Source organism: Myodes glareolus, chromosome 25 (genome assembly GCF_982192425.1).
Source record: "Myodes glareolus chromosome 25, mMyoGla1.1, whole genome shotgun sequence".
In the NCBI taxonomy this organism is placed as follows: domain Eukaryota; kingdom Metazoa; phylum Chordata; class Mammalia; order Rodentia; family Cricetidae; genus Myodes; species Myodes glareolus.
In genome coordinates, this window is record NC_142050.1 from 40,454,922 (window position 1) to 40,480,332 (window position 25,411).

Here is a 25,411-nt window from a genome sequence, read left to right on the forward strand (position 1 = left end):
TGAGGCGAACCTCTGATCCACATGCACAATCCAGGCTAGCACCCTCTGACTGTTTCCTCTGACTGTAACCTGCCCTTGATCTGTTGTTTACACAGCTGTCCAGAGGATTCACTTTAAAAGATAAATTTGATCACGTCACTCCTCATTTTAATACCTAAAATGAATTTCAGTTCTACTAGAATGATATCCATATTCCTTCCCAGGACCAACAAATTTTGATGATGCTTTTTAGCTACATGATGCTGAACATTGACATTTCGATAACAGGAGATTTCCACCAGTTTAACCTTTCCAGATTTTGAAAGTAGACACAAACAAACAAACAAACAAAACAATGAACAAGAAGAACAAAACAAAACAAATGCCGCTAGATTTTGTGAAGAGTAATTGATGGAACTCTGCTGAGCCTCCTCTTGTGGTTTGTGGAGAAAGACAAGGAATTCTTTCTTTACACCTCAAAAACCTGCGACACGAGCATCCATTGTGATATCAACAAAACTCGCTGTCTTATGTCTTCAGTTGGGAGTTATAAGAGATTTGGGGTCTTCATTCTGTCAGAAGGATGTAGAGGGGGTGCTGGTTAGTTTTGTCAACCTGGTACAAACTGACAAAACGTATCATCTGGGAAGAGGAACCTCAACTGAGAAAAGCGAGTCCATAAGATAGGCCTGCGGGCAAGTCTGCAGTGCAATTTCTGATTAATGATTGATGTGAGTGGGTGCTTCCCATGCAGAGAGCTGCCATACATGGGCACACGGTCCTTCCTGAGTTATATAAGAAAGTAGGCTGAGCAAGTCATGAAGAGCAAGCCAGTAAGCAGCTCTCCTCCATGGTCTCTGCTTTAGCATTGAGTTTTTGCCCTCACTTCCTTCAGTGATGCAGTGTAACCTGTAAGCCAAATAAAACTATCTTCTCTCCAAGTTGCTTTTGGTCATGTTTATCACAACAATAAAAAAAAAATCTATGGTAACACATAGGTAAGACCCAAGTTGACTGTCTTGATTTTGGAGCTCACAGGTATAAGATTCCATGTATATAGTTAACTGAACTGAATATGAGACTGACCTACACACAAGTCTATAGTGTATTTTCTGGATTAACGACTGATGTAGGTGGGCCTACCAGGCAGTCAGGGTTACCCAATGGGGTCATGATAGGTTCATCAATAAATTATACCAGGGAAACTGGATATATAAGTATAAAAAGGTATAGTAGGAAATCTTCAGATCTCCGACAGAAACCCAGGAAGGAGAAGGCTATATTAACCCCTTTCCAGGTCCAGTAAGCACAAAATCAGGTTCTCGTTCTAGTCCCAGTGACTTCTTCCCAACCCCTCTTCATTCTTAGCATCGGCCCATCTCAGAGTGGTTGAAGCTGCCTCTATATTGCTACCTAGAATTCATACATCAGGTGGTTTAAGGCCACTTTATTACTTGGGTTGATCTTCTGATAGTCTGTGTGACGAAAACGTAAAGAAGAGCCCTGCATTCTGCTTTGGTTTGCATTCTTTCTCAGAATCAAATGGAAAACAAGGGTGAGGGAGAACGCATGCAGTGACAGTCAGATAATATTGTAAGAATGAATGTCGGCCCACTGCCTGGCTCGGCTCTCTACGGCCTCTCAGCTCATTCACACAGTCCTGAGAAAATTTCTTCTGACATCCCCCCTGTCCCTTGGAAGTAAGAAGGAGCAGCTTTCACTCTCTAGCAATCTCCAGGAGTCTTCTTTTATTTTCTTCAAAGAACTAATCAATATTTGAAAACGTCAAATACTGTTTGTGAGCTTGTTCTTTATCACTTACATCCTCTAGGACTGCGGAGGCAGGAAACTAAAGTGCTCAGAGAGATGAGCGGAGTGCTAGGGATACAGCTAACATGAGAGGGCATATGTGTGGCTCTAGGATGTGTCCCCTGAATCACATCAAACACCGGTAACAGTTTAGTGAGTAGACAAACAAACAAATGAAAAGCAATATAAAAACCACAATCACAACAAGAATACATATCCAGGCGATTTTAGTGAAATTGCACTTTTTATTGTAGATTGCTTATTGTCACACAGTGGTAGTAGGGCCTCTGGGTCTAAGTTGTGGTTTGATGGATTCAACCAATAGCAACTGGAAAACACACCAAAACTACGTCTGTAATGAACATGTAAAGACTTTTCTTTTCCCTCATCGTTATTACCTAAAAATATCCCTGGGACGCCTGCTCTTTTTTGGAGGGAAATGGAGGAGGAGTGGATTTGGGTAAGAGGGGTGGTGGAGGGGGAGTGGTAGAAGTGGAGGAGGGGAGACTGGCTGGGATGTGGTATATGAGAAGAGTAAAACAACCCCAACACTTTACTTACACATCATTTATATTGAATGAGGCATTATAAGCAGTCTAGAGATCTGTAGAGCATACCGGTGTGTCATAGTGGTTTTCCACTTCTAGTCCATTACGTCAAGGGACTGGGGCATCGTGAAGGTTTTGGGCCCCACGGGACGTCAAGGAATCAAGCCACATGAATATCATAGGAATATCTCAGTGCCCTCCCCTTATGCTGCGAGAATAACAGCTTTCCCATTGTTAGCTGGCCTAATTTCCTCACATGTCTCTTTCGCGAGAAAATCATATTATAACAGAATATGCGAATGCTTAAAAAACAGCCATAGAAAAAAATCAAAACACATTGAAAATATTAAACAGAAAATCTCATAATATAGATTACCTTAAATATGTTTTCACCCTGGAAATATTTTTGGAACAAGATGGCAGATTAAGAGTCATAGCCCAAGCCTTCCCACAAAGTAGTCTTCTGGAAACAGTTGTTCCCAGACAGCTGCAGAACACAGTAAGCTGCAGCTATGCAGCCGAGCACAGAAGCTACGACGGTGACACGGAAGACAGGGAGCATTAACCGTGTGTGACCCTTGCCAGCAATCATCACAGCTCAATGCGGCAAAGAGATCTTCAGCTGCAGTGGCCCCATCAGTGAACAGTGGAGCAGGAGGCCCTGCTGGCCTTCACTGCTGACCTGAGCAGCCTTGCACTCTCTGAGACGCCCTTAGCGCTTTCCATTGAGGTTACCTGCGGTTTTCATCAACCCCAGGCTCAACTGGTGGAGCTGCCAGAGTTCTGCAGTCCCTTTGCCCCAGGGCCAGAGCCATTACATCACCTGGAACTGGAGCCACCATTGTCCTCCTCATAAGTAGAGGGCGATGTTCCATGTAACCTGTGACTTCATACTTACACACACTTTAAAATTTGTGCTTTTGTTTTTGACACAGGGTCTCAAGTAGCTCAAGCAGACTTTGAACTCACTGTACAGCCGTGGATGATTATGGACTCCTGAATCCCCTGCCTTTACCTTCCCAGTGCTAGAATGACAGGTATTAGCTACCACGTCTGGCTTGGTTTCTCAATGTCCATTTTTGTTTTTGTGGTTTCTTTGAAACTCAAGTTCGTAGAATCTGGGAAAGATAATTACTTCTTTGAATATACAGAAATCACACCCAAGATCATATGAATATATAAAAAATTAAGGGAACACAATACTAAAGGAAAACAATAAATTTCCAGTAACCATTCCAAAAGAATGTGTAGACTATGGTGCTGGAATGAAACGAGAGCATAGACAATGAGACATGGGACACCGCAGGGAGCTCAGATACAAGCTTACACACGTGTGGTCAACTGAATTTCCACTAGAGTGCCAAGGATACGCGGTGGGGAAAAGATGATTTCTTAAATAAATGATGCTGGGGAAACTAGATATCCACAGGTATAAGAGTAACGCCAGGCCCCTATATTATACAACATGCAAAAAAATGGCTTAAAATAGGTTAAACACTTAACTGTAAGATCTTAAATCATAAAACTCTAAGTGAAGACAGTCGAATACTCCCTGACATTGATGTGGGCTCTGAGCTTTAGGACATCATCCAAATAGAGAAAGAGGGTTTAGCAGACTTAAAAGTTCATGAACAGAAAGAAAACACTCAACCCAGTGGAAAAGATAAGTTTTCTTCAGGCATACAAACATCGCACATAAGATTGTATGGGACGTGGAAGATCAAAGAAACATAAAACAGCAGGGACACAATAAATCTCTAGTAACTATCCCAAAAGAATGCAAGCAACATGGCGCTGGAACAAAAGCAGACTTACAGACCAAGGAGACATAGCCGAGCGCTCAGACGCAAGTTCACACACACGCGGACCACTGAACTTTGACTCAGGTGCCAATAGCATGCAATGTGGAAAGAATGGCTTGTGTTTTCACTGAGAAAGAAGAAAATCGTAAGGGAATTACACAGTTCAATAGCGAAATCATCCCCAAGCAGCTTGATTTAAATGTGAGCAAAGGAGCTGAGGAGATGATTGTCTTTCAAAATGGCATACAGACAAGAAATGTGCGGAGAGGTGCTCGGAGCCATGAGCTTCAGGGAAATGTGAATCCAGACCATGAAGAGGCATTACCTCGCACCTGTTAGTGGCTACCAAAAAGAGATAAGTGTTGGGAGGAGGCAGAGAAAACAAGGTCCTGTATGCACTGGTTGGAATATGAATTGGCACAGCAACTTTGGTAAATAATATGGATGTTAGAGCAAAAGAAAGAAAGACAGATAAAGAGAAAGAAGGTGAAACCCAAACCGAGCTACTTTATTGTTCAACAGTCCCATTCCTGGGTTTATGTTATATCTTAGTCCAATACAGTCCTTCCTACAAGAGTGAGAACATGCATGAGAAAAAAGACTTAATTTCTCTTAATGAACTACTCACCTCTGAAAGTTCGCAACACAATTTAATATGGTCACCCTGGAACCAAGATTCAGCATGAGTTTTGGTGTGGACCAAACATATCCAAACCAGAGCAGCAAATATCCAAAGAAACTGCGGGCAAATGGATGGATCTAGAAAACATCATATTGAGTGAGATAACCCAAACCCAGAAGGACAAATATTATATATATTCACTCAAAAGTGACTTTTAGACAAAAGCAAAGAAAAACCAGTCTACAATTCACAATCCCAGAGAACCTAGACAATAATGAGGACCCTAAGACAGACATACATGGATCTAATCTACATGGGAGGTAGAAAAAGACAAGATCTTCTGAGTAAATTGGGAGCATGGGGACCATAGGAGAGGGTAGAAGGGGAGGGGAGAGGAAAAGAGAGGAGCAGAGAAAAATATATAGCTCAATAAAAAGAATTTTAAAAATAAAATAAAAAGAAATCATTGTATCAGAAATAGCAGCATTTTCAGGTCCATTGAAGTGTCAGCTACAGCAGCCAAGACATGGAGACAAAATAAGAAAGTGCTAATAGGTAAATTGGTAAAGAAAACATGGTACATGATCCCTATAGAATATTATTCAGCCTTAAAAAATGAAATACTGGGTAGTATTGTCATGGGCAGCACTCAGGTGGTAGAAGCTTCAGGCTCTGGAGCAAGATGATCGAGTGCTGCTTATTTGAGGGGGCCTGCCGTGGCTCCAGAGAGTGACGTCTTCAAGTCCCAGAGCTCCAGAGGACAGCTGGCTAAAATCCTTATCTGTCAGAGAGGTTGGTTTGAGGAAAGGTCATCGCTAACTTCCTAGCCAAAAAAGGAGACAAGCAGTCTGCACAAGTTACGGCTTCACAGTGTTACGCAAGAATGCCTGGACACACACAACAAAATTTGTCAAGAAGTGTTATCGCGGATCCAAGGAGACAGCTGTACCTTCGTAGCGACGCAGAACATGTAGTGTGGCGAGCAGGATCAAGCCGTCCATCTCTGGATGTTTCAAGGAAGTTATCCAGCCGTTACAGAGGTGGTGAAGAAACTCAAAGAAAAGCAGGAATTTGTAAATTTCCACAAGGCCAGAAGTGACTACTTCTCTACAGGAGGAATCGAATCGGCTGTTGTTGGAGATCAGTTTTGGAACGAGCCGGACCCAACACCTTCGAACTCAGGTCCTACCAACTCCAACCAGGAGCAATGATCGAATGGAGTGATTACTGCCTGTAAAGTTCTTCAGACCAGAGAAGAAAAACATACAGAAGGCAGCATGCCTGGGAGAGACTCGTGTGCTACATGGTCACAATCATTCAGGAAGTAGAGTCCAGAATCATGATCCTGCCCAAGACCCTCCAGCTTCTATGTGACTACGCACATCTCCATGAAGAATGGATGTCATGAATTCATCTCAACCATTCATCAAGTGAAAAGAGAAACCAATGTCCACCCTCAATGAGGTGATGGATCAGACTTAGTTGACTTCTCCAGAGATGGCCTTCCCCTCCCCTTTGAGCGGATGGGGGTGGAGTGGGGGAAGGTGGGGCAAGCAAGAGGAGAGGAGGGAGGGGAAACTGGGATTGGTACTTAAAATAAGTAAGTAAAGAAATAAAGAAGGAAACCAAGGTGTAAAGTGTTGTACATAGCTTGTAAGAACTTTTTTCTTTATAATTTACATAATCATGAAGGAAAATCCGGAGGATTGGACTAAGTGGAGCACTGTGAAACAGCCACGCTTACCAAATGTTCCTTAGCCACCAGCCTTTCAGGAACACATGATAATTTGAAGCAGGGCGGGGTAACTTGGCACTCACGGAACAGAGGCGGGAGAATTACAGTTAAGTCCTAGGCCGATCTGGGCTATGTGGAGAGCTTCAGACTAACTTGGACCCATGGCTTCCATAGTAAGACTCTGTCTCAAAAACTAAAGTTAAAATTCGAATCATCTGTAAGTAAATTTTTTTTTGTGAAAAAGAATCAGCTATTTTTTATTCTATCAAAAAGGAAATCTGTTTTACGTTGACAGATTTCTACAAATTAACTTCCTTCAGGAAGAAATACAAATTAAACCATGTTTCCTAAGCAATTTTTCTGAATCTCAAACTAGGAACAAATTGTAAGTGTACCCAATGGTTGACAATGTTATGATTTTGTAACTTTTGATCACCCTGAACTAGAAGGGTAGTCATGGTGCACCTGATTAGAAAGACAATCTCCACAAGGCACAGTGTCCTGAGGGGTTGGTATGAACCAGTGTACTAATTGCAATTTTGGAATAAAAACTTCAAAAAGCATTAATTTTATTTGTCATACTTTTCTATAAAACCAGTAACTCTTGGAAAAGAGCCTTTGTTTTGTAAGTCAATGTTTGTGACGTCTGATCTCTGGTTCTACTTTGGTAAGCTCACAGAAGACACTTCTAAGATCTTGTATGAAGGGCAGTGCATCCTGGGTCTAAGTTGGCATAAAGCTGCGTATTCTGTCTGTCTCCGTTTGGTTTTGTTTTTTAATATAGTGTGCCAATGTTGTGGCTGTTAACATGTGGAAGTCCCATTGAACTGAAGAATTAAGTCTACTCTACAAATTGATACGTGCCAATAAAGTCTGACTCAATCTCCAATCAGACGTCTAATTTTTAACATGTTGTATTTAAAAACATTTTGATTAAAAAAGAAATACTGCAACTCAAGACAACACAAATATGAGCCTTGTGCTCCAGAAGACAGGAAACTAAGCAAAGAGCTCTAGACATAGACAAACTCTGCAGGACTTCACATGTGGGAGCTAAAATAACCAAACTTGCAGAAGTCAAGAGTAGAGTGATGTTGTCAGGAACCCAGGATGAGGGGATGGATGGAGAGCTGTTGGTCATGGGGTACAACATTCCAGCCACACTAAACAGTTCAGTCCTGGAGGCTAAATGGAGAGACATGTGACAGCAGCTGTTCATACCAAAGGACACACTTGCAAGTTGCTGAAGGAGTAGATCTTATGTGTCTTTGTCACGCATAAAAGTAATTGAACAATGTAACTCTCTGAAATGACAGGCATGTTAAGGCAGCTTGACCTTCAACTCTTTAATGTTGGTATGGGTAGACAGGGGCTCACTTGTGTCTTCTAAGCTGTGGTAGACAAATCTAAGGTGGCCTTCATGAGCCCCAACCCTGACTTCTGTTGGAACTCTTTCCCAGTTGGTAAGAGTTGTGTCTTGATTCTAAACAAAGGAGCCCAACATGCTGTGCCATCTGCGACAGAGCTCTGTGTTTTCAGTCAATAATTCTAGAATTGTACTGTTTGTGTCTTGCTCGTACTGCACCCTGCTGGTCTAACGAAGTCAGTGGCCATAAATAACTCACTTAGCAAAGTCTGGGGACAGCCTCTGTCTCCATCTTTATGGGACCTAAATCCATTCCCACCAATACCCAGGAGGAAACGAATGCACTCAGTCCTGCAAACCACAAGGAAATGTATTGTCTCCCTGGAAAGAGAGCAGTTTAGATGGTTATAAATTACTTATTCCACAGTGGTCATTGGGAGATTTAAATAGAGGTTTGGGTAGAAAGGTAGACTGAGGTATTGACCTTGAAGGGGCAGCTATTCATGAGTGATGTAAGGAAGATGTAAGGCAGGGAGTGAGCTAAGACTGACTTCTTTAGTGTGACCATTTTTCCTAGATATCTCCCTGTACTGGATGTCTATGCATTTATTTATGTACGCATCTATCTATCTATCTATCTATCTATCTATCTATCTATCTATCTATCTATCATCTATCAATCATCTATCTATCTATCTATCTATCTATCTATCTATCTATCTATCTATCTATCTACCTACCTACCTACCTACCTACCTACCTATCTACACCTAATAGGAAGATGTGTGATCATATAGTCCAACGATGCGATAAGAAGGATGAAACTCACTTACCAAGACTAAAATCCCTCCCCATATATGCTATTCCAAGCGTGGTAGCATGTAGGCAAAATCGGAGAAGGCAAATCATGAGCAGCTGGTGCCCCATGGTACCCAAGCCCAAGGGATATTTGCATCATATCTGAGCCGAGAGCACACCTTTTATCTATGGCTTGAGCATTCTTCCCATTGAACTTCTTGCTCAGATGCAGAACCCACCCATTCATCCCAGTCTCCAGAAGGGAGTGCGAGGGACTGTGGGTAGTAGCAGGGAGGAGGCCAGGATCCAGGGCCACCCGTGGTGACTGGAGGAAGGGCTGACATGCTACCAGCACTGACAGTTTTCTTCATGCTGATCTTTGTGCTGCTTTGGTTCCTGGGGATCCTGGCCAATGGATTCATTGTGTTGATGCTGAGCAGGGAATGGCTACGGCGCGGTAGGCTGCTCCCCTTGGACATGATTCTCCTCAGTCTGGGCACCTCCCGATTCTGCCAGCAGTGTGTTGGGATTGTGAACAGTCTCTACTACTTCCTCTACCTGGTTGAGTACTCCAGGGGTCTTGCCCGGCAGCTCATTGGTCTCCACTGGGACTTCTTGAACTCAGCCACTTTCTGGTTTGGCACCTGGCTCAGCGTCCTGTTCTGTATCAAGATTGCCAACTTCTCGCATCCTGCCTTCCTGTGGTTGAAGTGGAGGCTCCCGGGATTGATGCCCCGGCTCCTCCTGGGCTCTATCCTGGTGTCCTTCATTGTAACTCTGCTGTTCTTTTGGGGAAACTACTCTGCATACCAGGCATTCTTAAAAAGAAAAATTTCTGGGAACACAACCTTTAAGGAGTGGAACAGAAGGCTGGAAATCGACTATTTTATGCCTCTGAAGCTTGTCACCACGTCCATTCCTTGCTCTCTCTTTCTGGTCTCAATATTGATGCTGATTAAGTCTCTCAGGAGACACACCCAAAGAATGCAGCACAATGCCCACAGCATGCAGGACCCCAGCACCCAGGCTCACAGCAGGGCGCTGAAGTCACTCATCTCCTTCCTGCTTCTTTATGCGCTGTCCTTTGTGTCCATGGTTGTGGATGCTACAGTTGTCATCTCCTCAGATAACGTGTGGTACTGGCCCTGGCAAATCATCCTGTACTTGTGCATGTCTGTGCATCCCTTCATCCTCATCACCAATAATCTTAGGTTTCGAGGCACATTCAGGCAGCTACTCCTGTTGGCCAGGGGTTTCTGGCTGGCTTAGGAGGCACGATCTCTTTACAGAGACCCCTTGAGGAGAGTCAGGGGAGGTCAGCCACCCTTGAAGTGAACTCACCCGCATGGAAATGTCTTCGTAGGCGGACATGAGGGTCCCACTGTGGGCTTCCCTCCTTGGGAAAGCCGAGAAGAAAACACAGGGACTCAGCGTTCTTCCTTACCATGGGAATTATGAAAATGGAGATTCTGAATCCTGAGCAGCCAGTATTGACCTAAAGTGCAAAATGCAATATGTTCTGTTGCTTTTGTGTCTTTTATTCCTTTGTTGCTGATTGTTGCTTTAGGTGAAAGTCTTGATCAACTGGATCACCTCATCTTGGCTGGTTTGGGGAGTTAAAGAAAAGATATTTGTATCTCAGCCGAACTGGGTTGTAGTTGTGCATGGAAAGCAGCAGTGTTCTTGAGGGCAGAGCAGCAGTCTGTCTGGGAACTCCAAGGGACAGGCGGCTGTGGCCTCTGTGGTCGGGGCTAGGAGTCCTGGTCACTCTCCACCCTATGGAAGTTACTTTCTCTTGCCAATTTTGGAAAGTTTGGCTTTGGTTTTGGGACAATGACTGGGGAAATTCTTGCTGCTACTGTTTTATTTCTCATTACTATTTCCTTTCCCTGCCCTGAATTTTCTCCTCTTTGCAGCTTCCCCTGCCCGCTATTCCTTTCAAAAAAGACCAATGTGGTTGCCTCATTTTCCTAACTGTCTTAGGGAACCTCCTTACTTCCCTCAAGCAAATGTTGCAAACCCACATCTGCACTGCATAAACATGTTCCTTTCAGTCAGAAAAACAGACACGAGAGTCTCACTTATTTTACATGCAAATGCAATTTCCAAAAATAACTGTGTCAAATGTCCCAAATATTGATTTAAAAATGAACTTTGCTCCAATTATTATACAAATGGTTTGAAATGTAATTTTGGAAAAAAAATATGGTTAAATATGGCTGTTTGGAAGACAGAAAGAAAAACTCTTGGTAGTCTATGCCAGCTCAATGCTCTTGCTTTACCCCATTGTAGCCGTTCTGTTTCTCTCTCTCTCTCTCTCTCTCTCTCTCTCTCTCTCTCTCTCTCTCTCTCTCTGTGTGTGTGTGTGTCTGCATTGGGTGAAGTGTAATATGTGATTCGAATTGACATTTATAATTAAGTTTGGAATAACAGAACTCGTGGTTACCAACACCCTTATCTGCAATGTGGAGACGGCGAAACTGATGCCTGTGTGTGTATTCATAGTTATTCAGGAAATTCTGGCATCTAAGAAAGAAGAACTTTTGCTAAAAGGCATCTCTATGCAAATTTCAGAAACTAGTTTACAACTGGGTTCCTGACAGAGAGAGGTTGCATTCTCCCCTGAGTAAAAACACGTGCCCCGTTGCAGGGTACATGGGACTAAGCGAGCATGGGCTGCGGACTGTAGTGTGGAAGTAAGTGGCTTCTGCGTGCTAAATTTAGTCTTTTTTATGGGTAATACATTGACATGATTAAGAACTCAAACTGTATTGACAAGTGTATTTGGAAAATCTCCCTTCTACCTATCCTGCTGGGGGACACTTTCAGCAGTTTTACGTGTATGCTTCTAGAACTATCTATTCTGTCTTAATACCTACATAAGGAAGCAGTCCATTGACTTACACTCTGGTAACTCCACACGCCTAATCAAATGACTTACTCACTATGCCGTCTCTGTGTCTTTCCATGCAAATGGTTGTGTAATCCATGTGTTGCTCAGCTCCTCGCTCCCCACTTCACAGTGTATCTCAGAGGTCTGCTGGTGTGGGCACACACTGAGCCTTCTCACTTTGTTTGTGTGGTCTAGGTGGAGCATGAATTCATCAGCCACCTGTCAGTAGTCCTCAAAGTCATGTCTTATCTTTCGGTATTATGACAGTATAGGCACTGAGGATCTGGGTCATCAGATAAGAGGGTTCGCTCTGCAAGGATGAGGGCCTAAATTTGAATTCCCAGCACCACCAAAAAAACTGGGTATAGCTGTGCTTGCCTGTAACCATGGGACCGGAGAATGGAGACCAATAGATCCGAGAAGGCCTAAAAGGTAAGCCAGCCTGGGCCGAAAGGAGAGCTTCTGGTTTAGTGAGATTATCTCAAGGGTGAGGCAATGAAAAGGGTAGATGCACTCTACTTTTGTATGCTCTGAACACATGAGCGTGTACACCTGTATACGCATGCACTTGTATCACATACGTACTCCACAAGAAATATGCACACACACACAATACATTAATCTTGCATGTGTTCACAGTAACCATAGACTAAACTCTATGAAGTGGGCTTTGTCGAATGGTGTGCACCTTTCAACTTTTGCTAAACATTGCTCTCCCTGGGTTTGCAACAATTTACTTTCTCTCCACCAAGCAGCTTATTTTCACACTTTTTATTTTTGGCCAACCTGTTAGTTAAAAAAAGATGTATTATATGTTTATAATTTATATGATTCATTATGATAGGATTGGTGTTATCTTGAATGTAGATATCAGTTCTTCCTTTGTCACATGGAATTTAAATTTTTTTTCTTGATTTTAATAAAAACTTAAAAGAACTCACTATGAGACATAATGGTTTGTAGGAAATTACAAATACAATTGTGAGTGTTTTTTTTTGTTTGTTTGTTTCTTTTTTGATTTTTTTCTTACAGGGTTTCTCGGTGTAATAGTTCTGACTGTCCTGGAACTAACTTTATAGACCAGGCTGACCTCAAATTCACAGAGATCCATCTGCCTTGCCCCACTAGTTCTAGTCAAAAGGCGTGTGCCACCACTGCCCAATTTTTGTTTGCCTGGTTTTTATTCTTGGTGTTTGAGTGTTTTAACTGTTAAAAGTGCAGATCTTTGAGCCAGGCAGTGTTGGCACATGCCTTTAATTCCAGGACTTGGGAGGCAGAGACAGGTGTATCTGAGTTTGAGGCCAGCCTGGTCTACAGAGCAAGTTCCAAGACAGTCAGGGCTACACAGAGAAACCCGTTTCTAGAACAAAAACCAACCAACCAACCAACCAACCAAAACAAGGAACGAAAAAGGAAAATCCTCAATGTTAGTGGAAATGCATGATCTAAGTGTAATTAACCCCTTGTGTCTCAGTTTCTTGGTATGTTAAGTGGAGTAGCTACCTTCTAATAGTTGTAAGGGTTGAAACACACACAACACAACATGACATAAGGAATACTCATCATGGCTTAAACATAATTGTAATAGCTTATAGCTAATGCTGTTATCTTCTGGACCTGCATCAGCGTGAAGAAGGTGGAGCACAATAAGAACATTTTCTGGCCATGGACAAAGACTTTCCCTGACTCTTATCCTTTTGTCCCCATTTTGCTCACAGTTTTCCCACTTGTCCCCTTGTCACGTGGGGCAGCACTGTGTGTGTGTGTGCGTGTGTTTGCGTGGTGTAGAAAACTATTACAGTAGGTAAGAAGCTTCTGGAGAGGGAGTCTGACACGGTTGCATGCTTGGAATTCACTACAAGGCTGCTTGTGGGTGCGGCTCTAATAGAAAACTTCACCCAAGCAGTATTTTAATGTCAGTTAATGGAAGTGAAATAAAGGATCTAAGAGAGATTTTATCTTTGAAGGGGAAAAAAAATTGGGAGTTTCCAAATGTGACTCTTTCCTTCTTTCCCCCCCCCCCCAAAATTTACCAATGGGAAACCAGGTGTTTGGATAGGTTCTGCATTAGGATTGCACTATCCACTGCCTGTCTCTGAAGGTCTGTTTACAGTTCCCACCTCACCAGCAGCTAATACCTGGTAAAGTGCTATGTGTTTTTGTTTTGTTTTGTTTTGTTTTTGCTCGTTTGTTTGTATTTGACAGGGTCTCTCTGCTGCATAGCCCTGGTTTGCTTGGAATTCACTAGGTTGATAAAGCCAACCCTGAGCTCAGGGATCGGCCTGCCTCTGCTTCTAGAGTGCTGTGATTGAAGGCAACAGACACCGAGAAAGATTTTATAGAAGACAATCTACAAAATAGGAAAGCATGCTCTCACAGAATGAGAGATTATACATTATTAATGTATACTATACATTATTTGATAACTGGTTCAGTTAAAACTTTTAAATATGCATGCGAAGGCAGCACCTGTGTCAGGGGTAACGCGGGGACTCACAGGTGCAGCCTCCTCCTCAGGGAATCAGCAATCTTGTGGGAGTCAGGAATTACGTGTCTGACGAGTAATCGCATTGCCACACGTTGGGAAAAGTGCCTGGAAGGGAAAGCACAGGGCCTGTCAGTGTACACAGCGGGAAGACGGGGCTTTACATGGCAGAGACTCAGGGAGAGACAGCCATCAAGGAGCAGTTCCCTAATGAGGTGAAAAGTGTGCGTGAGATCGACATTTGGAAACATAATTCCAGGAGCAGACACACCCCGAAATCTGTCAGTAGTTCCAGCTAAGATTCCCCGCTTTCTGTGGTGGGATTCCCGGTGGGGGGCTATTTGGAATGGAAATTGCTGAATGGGAGATTTTATTTTGGACAGCAGTTTGGGTTCTGCTGTTCGTGGGTTGATCAGGCCTCTTAAGAAAGCCCATTTGCTTTCTCCCTGTCGCTAAGAGATTCTGTAGATACTCTTAAGTCAAGGCCCTGATGCCTGCCCCTCACTGCTCTTTAGAGGACTGAGTCCTTGCTCATTCAATGACCATGGATGCTGAGTTTTGTTCTCAGGCCGTCATACATTGACTTATTCTCCATAAAAATGCTCTGAACTCTTGTTGAGGCTAGCAGCTGGTGAGATTCAAACTCCTGTGTGTATCACTATCAGAAAAGCAGGTTTCTCATACCAGCCTCACCTGGATGGGACTTTTCCAGGCAGCAGTTGCCCTTCTGAAGTGTGGCATGAGGTCAGATATGGTGGCTCTCACAGATGACAGGAAAGACATAGCAGTTCTGTTTCTTTCTGCTAAGTTTTCAGAGCGCTAACCAGATGGTCTGATGTCTTCTGATATTAACAAAACAAAATAAAAACTGAATCTGGAAAGTGGAAGCATTTTGTGGCTAGTGGTACCTTGGCTTCAGTTCTCAGCATCAAGATTCCGTTTTACTTCCAACAATTTTTACACTCTGAATAACTTTAGACTGTATGTTCACTGTTGGGTCCAAGGGCGTCGTACAAAGATGGGGACAGACCACCAAAGTCTAATAAACCAGAAGCAAACTTTATTCCAGAAACCAGAATCCAGGAAAAAAATAAAATACAAATCTCCATTGGGTACAAAAAGTTTATCAGCTAGCTGAGACCACAGCCAGAGATGTCTTTTGTAAAGCTGTGGCAAAGGCTGGTTTTTGAACCCACCGTTTTATAGTAGGGGCACCAAGAATTAGATTTAAACAAAGGAATTTTACAATCTCAAGGTAAAACTCAGATACAGATTGTCTTACTTTACAATCTCCATTAACAGAGTTTTTTTAGTTAAACTAGTGTTTGCACCTTAACCTGTTGTCTTTTTTGGTACTTTTAGGTGGTGTTTACTGAAGCCCTGTGCTCTCCCCTTTGATGCTGCCAGTTTCACATAGCAGGGATAATACATAGTCCAAAGGCCATATATCTATTTCCTAAAAGTTGACTCAGCTCATATCTGTAGGCTAGCTCTCAGTTTGCAGAGAGATGCTATGGTTATGTAAATAGAGCTTTGGGTTGTAAAGTGAAATAACCCACTGTTAATAGTTAATCCTTCAGCTGCTGACAGTCTGTTTTTGTTCTCTTAGACTTATAACTTTATATTTTTATTTTTACATACCTAGTTTCGGAATCTACATTTTTATATTCTTATTCTTGGACCATTCATTCACCAGTATTTTGGTCTCTGAACTCTCCCCTACATCCCATGCAGTCTATGAAGTCCACCATGGTGAAGGGAAATTGAATCATAAATATTGTCTTACTTATTTCTTCCCCATAAGCATGGGATGAAAACTCACTGGGCTAACGATGGGATATAAGGCATCATTTGTTCTGTCCCTGTATGTTCCGCAGGCATGGAGGAAGACAGCTTTTAGGTACTGTGGTCGATGTGGTTGTCCCATCCCCATCAAATCCCCTGCAATGTCATCAACTTCCATAATGTAAAACTACTTGGCCTTATTTTCCAAGATCTACATATACAGCCCTTCTGCAGCTCTGGTTCCTTCCCGTAACTCTTCAGGATGAGACCTTTACCGGATTGGTTTATTCACATCTCATCAGAGCCTTCCTGATGTCTGCCTCCTCACCTGGGTCATGCCATAGGAGCAACCATCTCCCTGCACTCGGTCGTTTACTGAAGTTGACCATTTCCCAAGGCTCACCCTGTTTCTCTCCTCTTATTCCATTTCAAACCACAGGGATTTCTTATCTCCCTAATGGAGCTACATTAGCTTCTGAGCTTTTCTGACTGTGTCTGGTTTGACCATTAACTGACACTGGAAAACTGTACTTCTGGGATTGCAGGATTATGTTGGCATTCGGTTTCATTTATTTATTTTGACATTCATCTCTTATCTCTCCTCATTACTCTCCAGGCTGGGGGAGGACGTGTTTCTTGCAGCACCTGACATTGGCTGTTGCACTCGCTGGAGTTTGATGTGGTATTCGTTTCTAAGACTGTGTGGTCCTGGGATTCTTGCAACACACAGGAGGGAGGTAACAATAGTGGTGATGACAGGAGCCAGGGTTAGACCAAAAAAGGCATTTGTTAAATGTAAAATTTGGTTGAATGGTTGATTGATTGATTGCGGATGGAGAACTTGGTATTCAGGGCAATGATGAAAGAAATGAGGGAAATTATCCTGATATTCACTGAGTCAGCAAATATGTGCATTAAATTTCTGGAAGGCATAAACCGCTTTTGAATCTTATTAGGGAGAGAGCAGAACTATAAAAAGATTCCAAAGCACATGCCATTATTATTCAGATCTTCAAAGTCAGAGTATACTCTCCAACATTCACCCCACTTTTTTTGTGGAGTTATGCCTTTTTTTATTGGCCTTAGTAAAAACTGTTCTGTTCCAGGGCCAGGACCTTCCTTTCTACTCCTGAATTATCTATACTTGAGTTCTTACTCCAACAATTGATTGGCAGCATCATTATTCTGTTGCCCTGCATCACAACCTAGTGTGTGTGTGTGTGTGTGTGTGTGTGTGTGTGTGAGAGAGAGAGAGAGAGAGAGAGAGAGAGAGAGCCAGCTGTGCCTTGACCATAGGATTCAACACATTGTGTCCACAGATGGACATACATGTAGTGTTTGCTAATTCCATGGCAGAATTAGCTAGACCCACAGGACAAAAGATACCCATCAGGTCACAGGAAACCTTGGGATCATCATTGCTGAGTAATGTGGCAGGTGGTGTGTGTGTGTGTGTGTGTGTGTGGTCTCGGATGAATATGTTACAGGAACTTGGTCTCACCAAGAGTGAGTAAGAAGTTCTAGGTCCTCCGTAGGAATAAAAGGGCCTAATTATCCATGAGGAAGAGTGCCCTCATCCTGGGGATTTCTCTGGAGGTGGAGTGAACGGCTACTACTAAGAGGTGGCAGAGGAAAGACACGAGAAGATAGAGTTGATGGTCCAGAAGGAGGGTGAGCACGGCCAGCAGGTTGGTGACTCTAAAGAGGACAAAGAATCTAGTTTGGATGTGTTTGTTTCTGGAGTAATGTATTAGAATGAATTCACTCACCCAGATCGTATCATCTGCCCCTTATGGAGTAGGTGGGTCAGTCTGCTTGGGAATTAGGGGAAACCAAGTCAAAGTGGGAGTTCATGGTCTGGGTCTGAACAAAGGACCTTGACGTGGATTCTGAGTATGAGAGGAGGCTCTTCGCTAGATTCCGAGCTCTTGAACTCGGAGAGCTCTGCAGTTTTAAGCGCAAACATTTCTAATGTGTGTTTCATAGGAAAATTTCATTGAGTCCATGGCTAAACACAGTTAGTGTGTCTTTAAAGGTTGTTTTCTTTTGAATTTCTTTTGTGAGCGTGTTTGTGTTTCCAAGAACTGTGGCGTGGTGGTGGCGGGGTCAGAGAATGATTTTCTGAAGCGGAGTCTCTTCTTTCACCGTTGTGCTGGTTCTGGGGACCGGGTGACCAGGTTTACACAGCAAGTGTGCTTTTCCTCTCAGGCTTGTGCTGGGGGTTGTTCTCTCATCACAGAGCACAGAGTCTGTGTTCTTGGACTCCTCCTTGCCCTAACTAACGGGCAGAGGCAGAGGCAGAGGCAGAGGCAGAGGCAGAGGCAGAGGCAGAGGCAGAGGCAGAGGCAGAGGCAGAGGCAGAGGCAGAGGCAGAGGCAGAGGCAGAGGCAGAGGCAGAGGCAGAGGCAGAGGCAGAGAGGCTGAGGTCCTTCTTGCTTCTCCACAGTTCAGGCAAGGTCAATGACAATAGAAAATCGACCATTGGGTTTCCAGTGATTAATCAGGTTTAATCTTCTGCTGATAAGATCGGGGCCTCCTATAGGACATTGTATCAAACACGATTATATTTTATGTTTTGGGATTGTACGGTCTCCTTGGTGAAATGCTGGCACTTGCTTGCCTGTCAAAGTGATTAATAAAAGATGAGCGCGCACATCACTTGCAATGACAACGTTTGGAAGCCGGCAGTGCCCACAGATGAAGTCAGCAAGGGAGGTGTCACTCAACACCTTTGGTGGTGTTGTGGGTAAACTCTCTGTCACAGCAGAGGCATGTTTGCCCTCAAAACATCTCATTGTTGTGTTTGCTGGTTTTTAGCCAAGAATAAAAGATGTCTCTCTCTCTTTTGTATAAGTGATCTTTCCCCCTCATTTGTAGAAAGTCCTATTGGCTCCCATTTCAAAGGTTTCCCACTTCCCGCTTCTGTTAGCACTGGAGATTGAACCTAGAGCCTCCTATATGCTAGACAATTGCTCTGCCACTGAGCCACAGCCCTGAACTCCCCACTGCTCGTTTCAATATTCATCTCATATCGTTCTGCAGTATGCTGGGGGGAGTGCAAAGGGCTGTTATGAGGAAAAGGGGAGAGAGGGACACAGAGAAGGTTGCCTGCTAGACAGCCCATCTGGATTCCTATAAACCTCATAGCAAGCTCTCAGTGCTGGCTGCGTGTTGTAGTCACCCGGAAGCTCTGAAAACTTGGGAAGCCTAGTCACCCTCCAGAGCAGTTCAGTACAGATCTCCACTGTCAAGGACCACAATGAGTATGTTAGTGGATTTCATGTTTTCAAAAGTTAGGCTGTGGAGCTGAGTTAAGAGCCTCCACATTAACTGTACTCTCTCCCCTCCCTCCCCTTTCTCTTTGGGTAGGGGTTAGGCAGAGGCTTCCCATGTAGCCCTGGCTGGCCTGGATCCTTTCACCTTTCCCTGGGAAATGCTGGGGCTGCCTGTGAAGATCGCCGTACTTGCAAGTTTTGATTTATTTTAAGATATGTTTTTTGGATAAGGGAACATGTTTGGAGATCTTTGGAGCTAATGTCATCAGTCTTCATTCGAATTGTCTGAGTTTCAGGGATTTGTGGTGAGTCAGGAGAAACTGATCTGGTATCTCACCTTCCGCAGAGCAGTAGCTGCTACAGGGCTGTGCCACGTGCACTGTTCTAGAACAGACTCGACCAGGTGAGCACAGGTGAGTAGCAAAGGAGATGAAGTATGAAAGTGTCCTCCATAAACTTCAGAATATTCTGTAATAAAAATCATTAACTTTGAGGTTATGAGGGATGGCTTATAGAAGCCAATGGAACAGAAAGAACTATTTGACCCAAGCCTTTCTAACAGGGTGAAGATGGGGTTAGAGGAGGGTGGCGAGTGGAGCAGTAGCTGGAGTCTACCCTCCACCTGCTCACGTCCTCCTGACAGTTGCTCTGTGGCTGAAAGCAGTACCCTGTTTGAGGGTGGAGATGAGAAACTGGTTTTGCATAGCACCAGCTGCTGACTTTCTGAGCCTGGCACCTGGGGCCTGTGGCCTTGGTCAAAGCTTTCATTTTATTGTGAGTGCGGTTAGCACTAAGCTTTGGTCTACAAGCATCCCTACTAAGAGCCAAGGATACCCCCCGACATTCTCATGTCAAAGCAATAACAAGAGAGGCTCCCGGAGAGGAATGAAGGTCATGCATTGGGCCTCACTGTTTGTCTCAAACCATAATGCCAGGGAGAGTCAGAGCTTGGAAGTGATGGGTTCAGGGTTCCTTTCTAGACTGATGCAGGGCTGTAGGTGGGTCTGGGTCATAGCACCCAGTCTCTTCCGACATCACCAGCTGTGCTGTCTCTCATGGGGCAGGACTGGTGGGTCTCAGTGTCTCCTGGGAGGTAGCAGAGGGTGTGGCTTGGGGGTGGGGAGGATCTCTGGAAAAACTTAGTTGTTGGGATACTCCTCCATTGAGGCTGGTTGGGTCATTGAATTGCCATAAAGTTATATAGGAAAATGGCTAAAATGGGCTTTAGAATGGACAGTGGACTGTGGTTGAACTTGCCAATCATATGACTGTTTTCAGTTTAATCTGTAAAAAGGAATCATCCATTCCATAGTTAGAGCCCACATACCTGGACACCCAATCTTCTTAGCAGCTGTATGTAAAATTATAGAGGAACATCTTTACCAAATGCTTTACCAAATGTTTTACTTCTGTCTTCTGACTTGTAATGTCCTGTTTTAAAACCCTAGCACACCGCCCCTTTTGTTTTCTGCCCCTCTACTTTCTAAACAGAGACTGCTATGTAAGATTGAACTAAAATAAGAACACACAGTGAGGCTCTTACATATTTTTTCCATGAGTGACAAAACATTGTGATCTGGGATCTGGATGTGATGGTGGACCACGGGCACATTTAGAGAAGTTGAGGCAAAGGCGAGTTTTGCAAAGCAAAACATGAATTTGATTTTTTAAATAAACATTCCTTGCTTATAGGGACTCATGGTGCTGATGTGTACACTGGTTGTTGCTAAGAAACAAATGAACACCAGTGACTGATGATGGTTGAGATGACTTGCAAGGCTGTAGCTAGGACTGGCTGTTTTTGGACAGGGTGCCCTTAGATAAGTGACTTTAACGACAAGATTGTACTTTTGGCTGCATGCATTGTTATGGGATCTTTCATCAAGTAAATATGCATGAGGCCTCTTGCGTTGATGATGTTGAAACTCTGTTATCAGGGTCTGACACGACCATTTGACTCTGGCAGCTTTCACAACAGAATTAGTGAACTGACAGGCTAAGTGGACACCGTATGGAAAAGCTGCTTCTTTAGATCCGTTCCCTCATTGTGCAGTCAGAGAAGTAAAAGAACTATGCAGTGGGGGAAGAGGATGATCTTCAAAATGCCTTGGCATGTACCAGTCCCCATCTTAAGATCCCCAGGGGTGCCTCCAGAGGGTCTCCTGGGTTAGGATCTCATTGGATCTCATTCTGAAAGAAATGCTAACAAGGTTTTTTTTTAAAAAAATATTTTATAATTTTTATTTCATGTGTATGAATGTCTGCCTGTGTGTCTGAAGGTGCACCATGTGTGTACCTTGTGCTTGCAGAGGCCAGATGAAGGAATCGGGTCCTTTGGAACTAGAGTTACAGAATATCATTAGATGTCATATGGGTTCTGAGAAACTGGGTACTGTGTAAGAGAAGCAAGCACAGCTAAGACCTCCATCCAATCCCAAGGCTAATGACTTCTGAAGCATGCATATTTAATTTTTTTGAGAAAGTAATATTTTCCCTTTAGAAAATTTAAACAGTACATAAGAGATTGAGGAAAAACAATATCTCCATCCTTCCTCATTGTTTTTCCCACTATGCCCTTGTCTAAAGATAATCTATCTTAATGATATGTTGGTAAAAGTAGTAATAGCTCTTGTATAAAGTTTTATGGAATTATATAAGACTTTTTTCTTGTATTATGTGATTTTATTTCTTAAGGAATTTGCCATTTTAAGATGATAGATCTTTCTAGAATATTTTAGCTATTATTATTTATTAACAAATGCTAACTGTACAAAGACATGTTTATGGCATTTTCATTCCTGCACCTAATGTGTATTGAACATACTCACCCTATTACTCTCTCTTGCCTCTGTCCTGCTCCTGCTTACCCTTCTCTTCCCTTTCTTCCTTCCTCCCTCCTTCCCTCCCTCCCTTCCTCTCTCCCTCCCTCCCTCCCTCCCTCCTTCCTTCCTTCCTTCCTTCCTTCCTTCCTTCCTTCCTTCCTTCTACTTTCATGTCTTTACCTTCGTTCTCCAATGAATTTAGTTATGCATGGTGTAGTGCACAATTAAATGTAATGCTGATAGTCATCTTATCACTGGATACATTTTTTAAATGCCTCCCGTTTCCCCATCAACAATTACCTACCTATAGATTCTCAGGCATGGGTAGGGCCTCATGAAACTCTTCTCCCTAGCAACCCTCACTTGCCTATCAATCCCCAGGGATGGGAGTGAACTCATGGACATCTCTGCCTTTTATGAGTTCACTCTTGTGTAGGTCTTGTGCAGGCAAGCATAGTCACTGTGAGTTCATGAGCACAGTGCCCATGCCATGCCTGGAAAGCAGTGTTCCACAATCCTCCATTCCTTCCTCTGGTCTACACATTCAGACTCCCCACTCCTCCTGCCCTATCCACATAGCTTCTTCAGGGCTCCCTGAGCTTTGGAAGAAATGGTATAGATGTTCCTTTTAGGGATGAGCAGTCAATTATTTTTAGTGTTACGAGTCTCTGCAGTAACTGATGCCCCCTGGAGGGTGGAGTGGACAAAACTCCTTTGACTAAAACTGACAGCAATACTAATCTATGGATAAATATTTAGAAGGAAATTTGGTAGGCCCAGCCTATGTTATGTGATGATTTTCAAACTATTTTCAATTTTTTTTTCATTTCTTTTTTGGTCAGTTAGTCAGACAGTCAGATAAGTGCTGTTTATTACCCAATTATTTGTGGGGATGTCCAAATATCTTTCTGGCATTGATATCTAATAGAATTATTTTGTGTTGATAATACAAACTCTGCATTATTTCAACCCTTTAAGGGTTTATGAGACTTGTGTTATGAATTGATCCATTGTTAGTCCTGAGCAATGATCTTTGTCCTGCTTGTGCTGAATGGATTTTCCTCAAGTGTCACTAAGAAACACTGTCAGACAATCTTGTTTCCATCTTCCACATCTGTGTACTGACCGACTTTCTGTTGTCTTGTTCATTTATTAAGAGTCAACTGTTGACCTGGTGTTGGATATTTTCTTGTAAGTTTGTTTGCTTTTCTGTCATCCTTAACTTTTGTTACTCACTTTACACATTCAAGAAGGTCAAGTTTACTGTTCTACTGAGCAGTGCTTAAATGCTATCTACTTAGTCTAGTGAAATTTTAGCTTTAGATATTTTATCTTTTATTCTAAAGTTCCCTTGAGTTTTTTTCTGTGTCTACATCTGTGTTGGTTGATTGAATTATTCTAGGTTAGATCACATTTTCCTTTTATTTAAAGTCAAAGTTCTGGTAAAATTTTATTGAATGTTAAATATTAAGGATTTAAAGGAATTTCATAGTTGTTTTTGTTGTATTAATTTACCACATTTTTTTTTCTGGAAGTCAGTAACTCACAAATTAGTTTAACCTTTTTATGGTTTTTGACTAATGAAAGATAGTTGCCATTTTAGAGATAACTCTCTCACCTCCTATGTGTTAGCTTTTCCCCATTCTTGTGGTGTGTTCTTTATTATCAGCAATGCTTGCTCACTCTGGCTGAAGAGAGCTGCAATGAACTTTGTCTCCATGTGGGATATGGAGGCTGTCCATAAGTCTGCAGTTTTTCTTTCCTCATAAGTCTCTTCACACCCCCCCCCCATCTTGTGGGTGTTCACTCGTCAATAAATCAAATTAGTGTTTAGTCAAAGACTTGAGTCCCGATTTCTAGAACTCTTTCTCTATGTTGCTTATTCCTTCCTGAAACTCTGTTCCTCTCTTGACTGTTCTCAAACTCCAGCATCTATTCTGTTATCTGAGCCAGCCTTCCAGGCTCATTTTAATTCCTTTCCCATTGCCATAGTCTGAATGCCTCCTCCTGATAGGAAGTCTCAATACTGATAACAATTCTCCCATTTTTTCTTCTCACAGAAACACACTTCTGTGATGTGTGCATATTTATGACAGCTGGATAATTGTGAATCATGTTACTCTTTATGTTCATGCATGAAGACAGAAAGCCAAAGGGCATGTGATTTCTAATGTATTAGTCTATAATTAAATATGGCACTTTTAGTTTAGCGCTCAGCTATCTAGTTAATGTCATATGGCTCTCAGTCATAGAGGCTTGAGTATATATGTATGTATGTATGTATGCATGTATGCATGCATGCATGTGATGTTACATATATTGATATGGTATGGGTTTACAATGTAGTGTGTGAACTTTTGTCCTTTGTGGGTAGTCTTGGGATTTAGACTGGGGATAGACTGAATCATGTGACAATGATCACTTTAGAGTGGGCAGCAAAGGCATTGAGTGCTTTCCTCTTCAAACTGTATGAGAAACAACGACCCAATGAAAACACATCAACATTGATTTCCTAGTACTTCCGAGAAACTCTATCTTCTTTGCCTGAGAAAACCAACTATGTTTTCCAGACTACAATTTCAAACCATGTCGCTGGTGACTGTGGATGGAGGGATGGTTTGCCCACTTGTTTTGTAAATAGTATTTCAGCTCCACTCCTATCATGTCACATTCTTGCCTACCTCGTTATAACTGCCAGACCATGAATTGTAACAACACATGCAGAGTTCTTATAATTGGAGTAATCATTTCTTCAGGGTTGTCCACCTTCTCTTCACATGTTCTGGGTTTGATAACCTCCTTCTTATGAATGAACTCCCAATGTCTACATGTTCCTCACCTATGTTAGGATCTAAAACTCAATATGACTCTCCTTGCCCTTTAATCCTGCAGTTCTACTTATTGTTATAATCCTATCTTTTCAGTAAAGAAGAAGCTCCAAAGTTAACTTACTGTAAGTCATGAGACAATGGTATGCCTGAGTGTGTGAATGAATGGGTATCTGATTCTTGTGTCTTTTCTTGGGCTTCTTTACTTCTCTTTGCTAGTTTTGTCCAACTCTGATGTGTAAGTTTTATCTTATTATAGTATTATCCCCTAGACACCTGCATTTTGTTTGTTTTTGTTTTTTAAGTGAGAAATAGAAAAGGAGTGGATCTGGGTGGAGGAGGGGTAGAGAGGAACTAGAAGTAGAGGGAAGGGAAACTCTAATCAAGATATCAACATATATATATATATATATACATATATATATATATGAAAAAGAAATTGATTTTCAGCAACAGCAACAGACTAGTCAAAAGAATGACTATCCATGTTCATAGGGAATCTAGGGAAAGGATGGCATGTGCTGGTTCTGGAGTTAGAACTACTAGACTCAATTCATCTGTCCCTATCTGTAGGCACCACAGCCTTTCTCATTGTAGCTCAGTGCACAGAATTATCTCATCTCTCCTGGTCTTCAGTGTTTAATTTGCTCTTGAGAGTTGCTTT

The 25,411-nt window shown here is 42.6% G+C and overlaps 1 protein-coding gene and 1 pseudogene across 1 annotated transcript; both read left to right on the forward strand.

The window, feature by feature from the left end:
- The first annotated feature begins 4,124 nt into the window (after positions 1-4,124).
- LOC146889651 (protein NipSnap homolog 2 pseudogene) lies at positions 4,125-6,236 on the forward strand (annotated as a pseudogene).
- A 2,706-nt stretch (positions 6,237-8,942) lies between these two features.
- Positions 8,943-12,434, forward strand: LOC146889652 (taste receptor type 2 member 41). The gene has a single exon (XM_085683640.2). The coding sequence runs from the start codon at positions 9,002-9,004 to the stop codon at positions 9,926-9,928; it is 927 nt and encodes a 308-aa protein (XP_085539766.1). The 5' UTR covers positions 8,943-9,001; the 3' UTR covers positions 9,929-12,434.
- Positions 12,435-25,411: the final 12,977 nt, after the last annotated feature.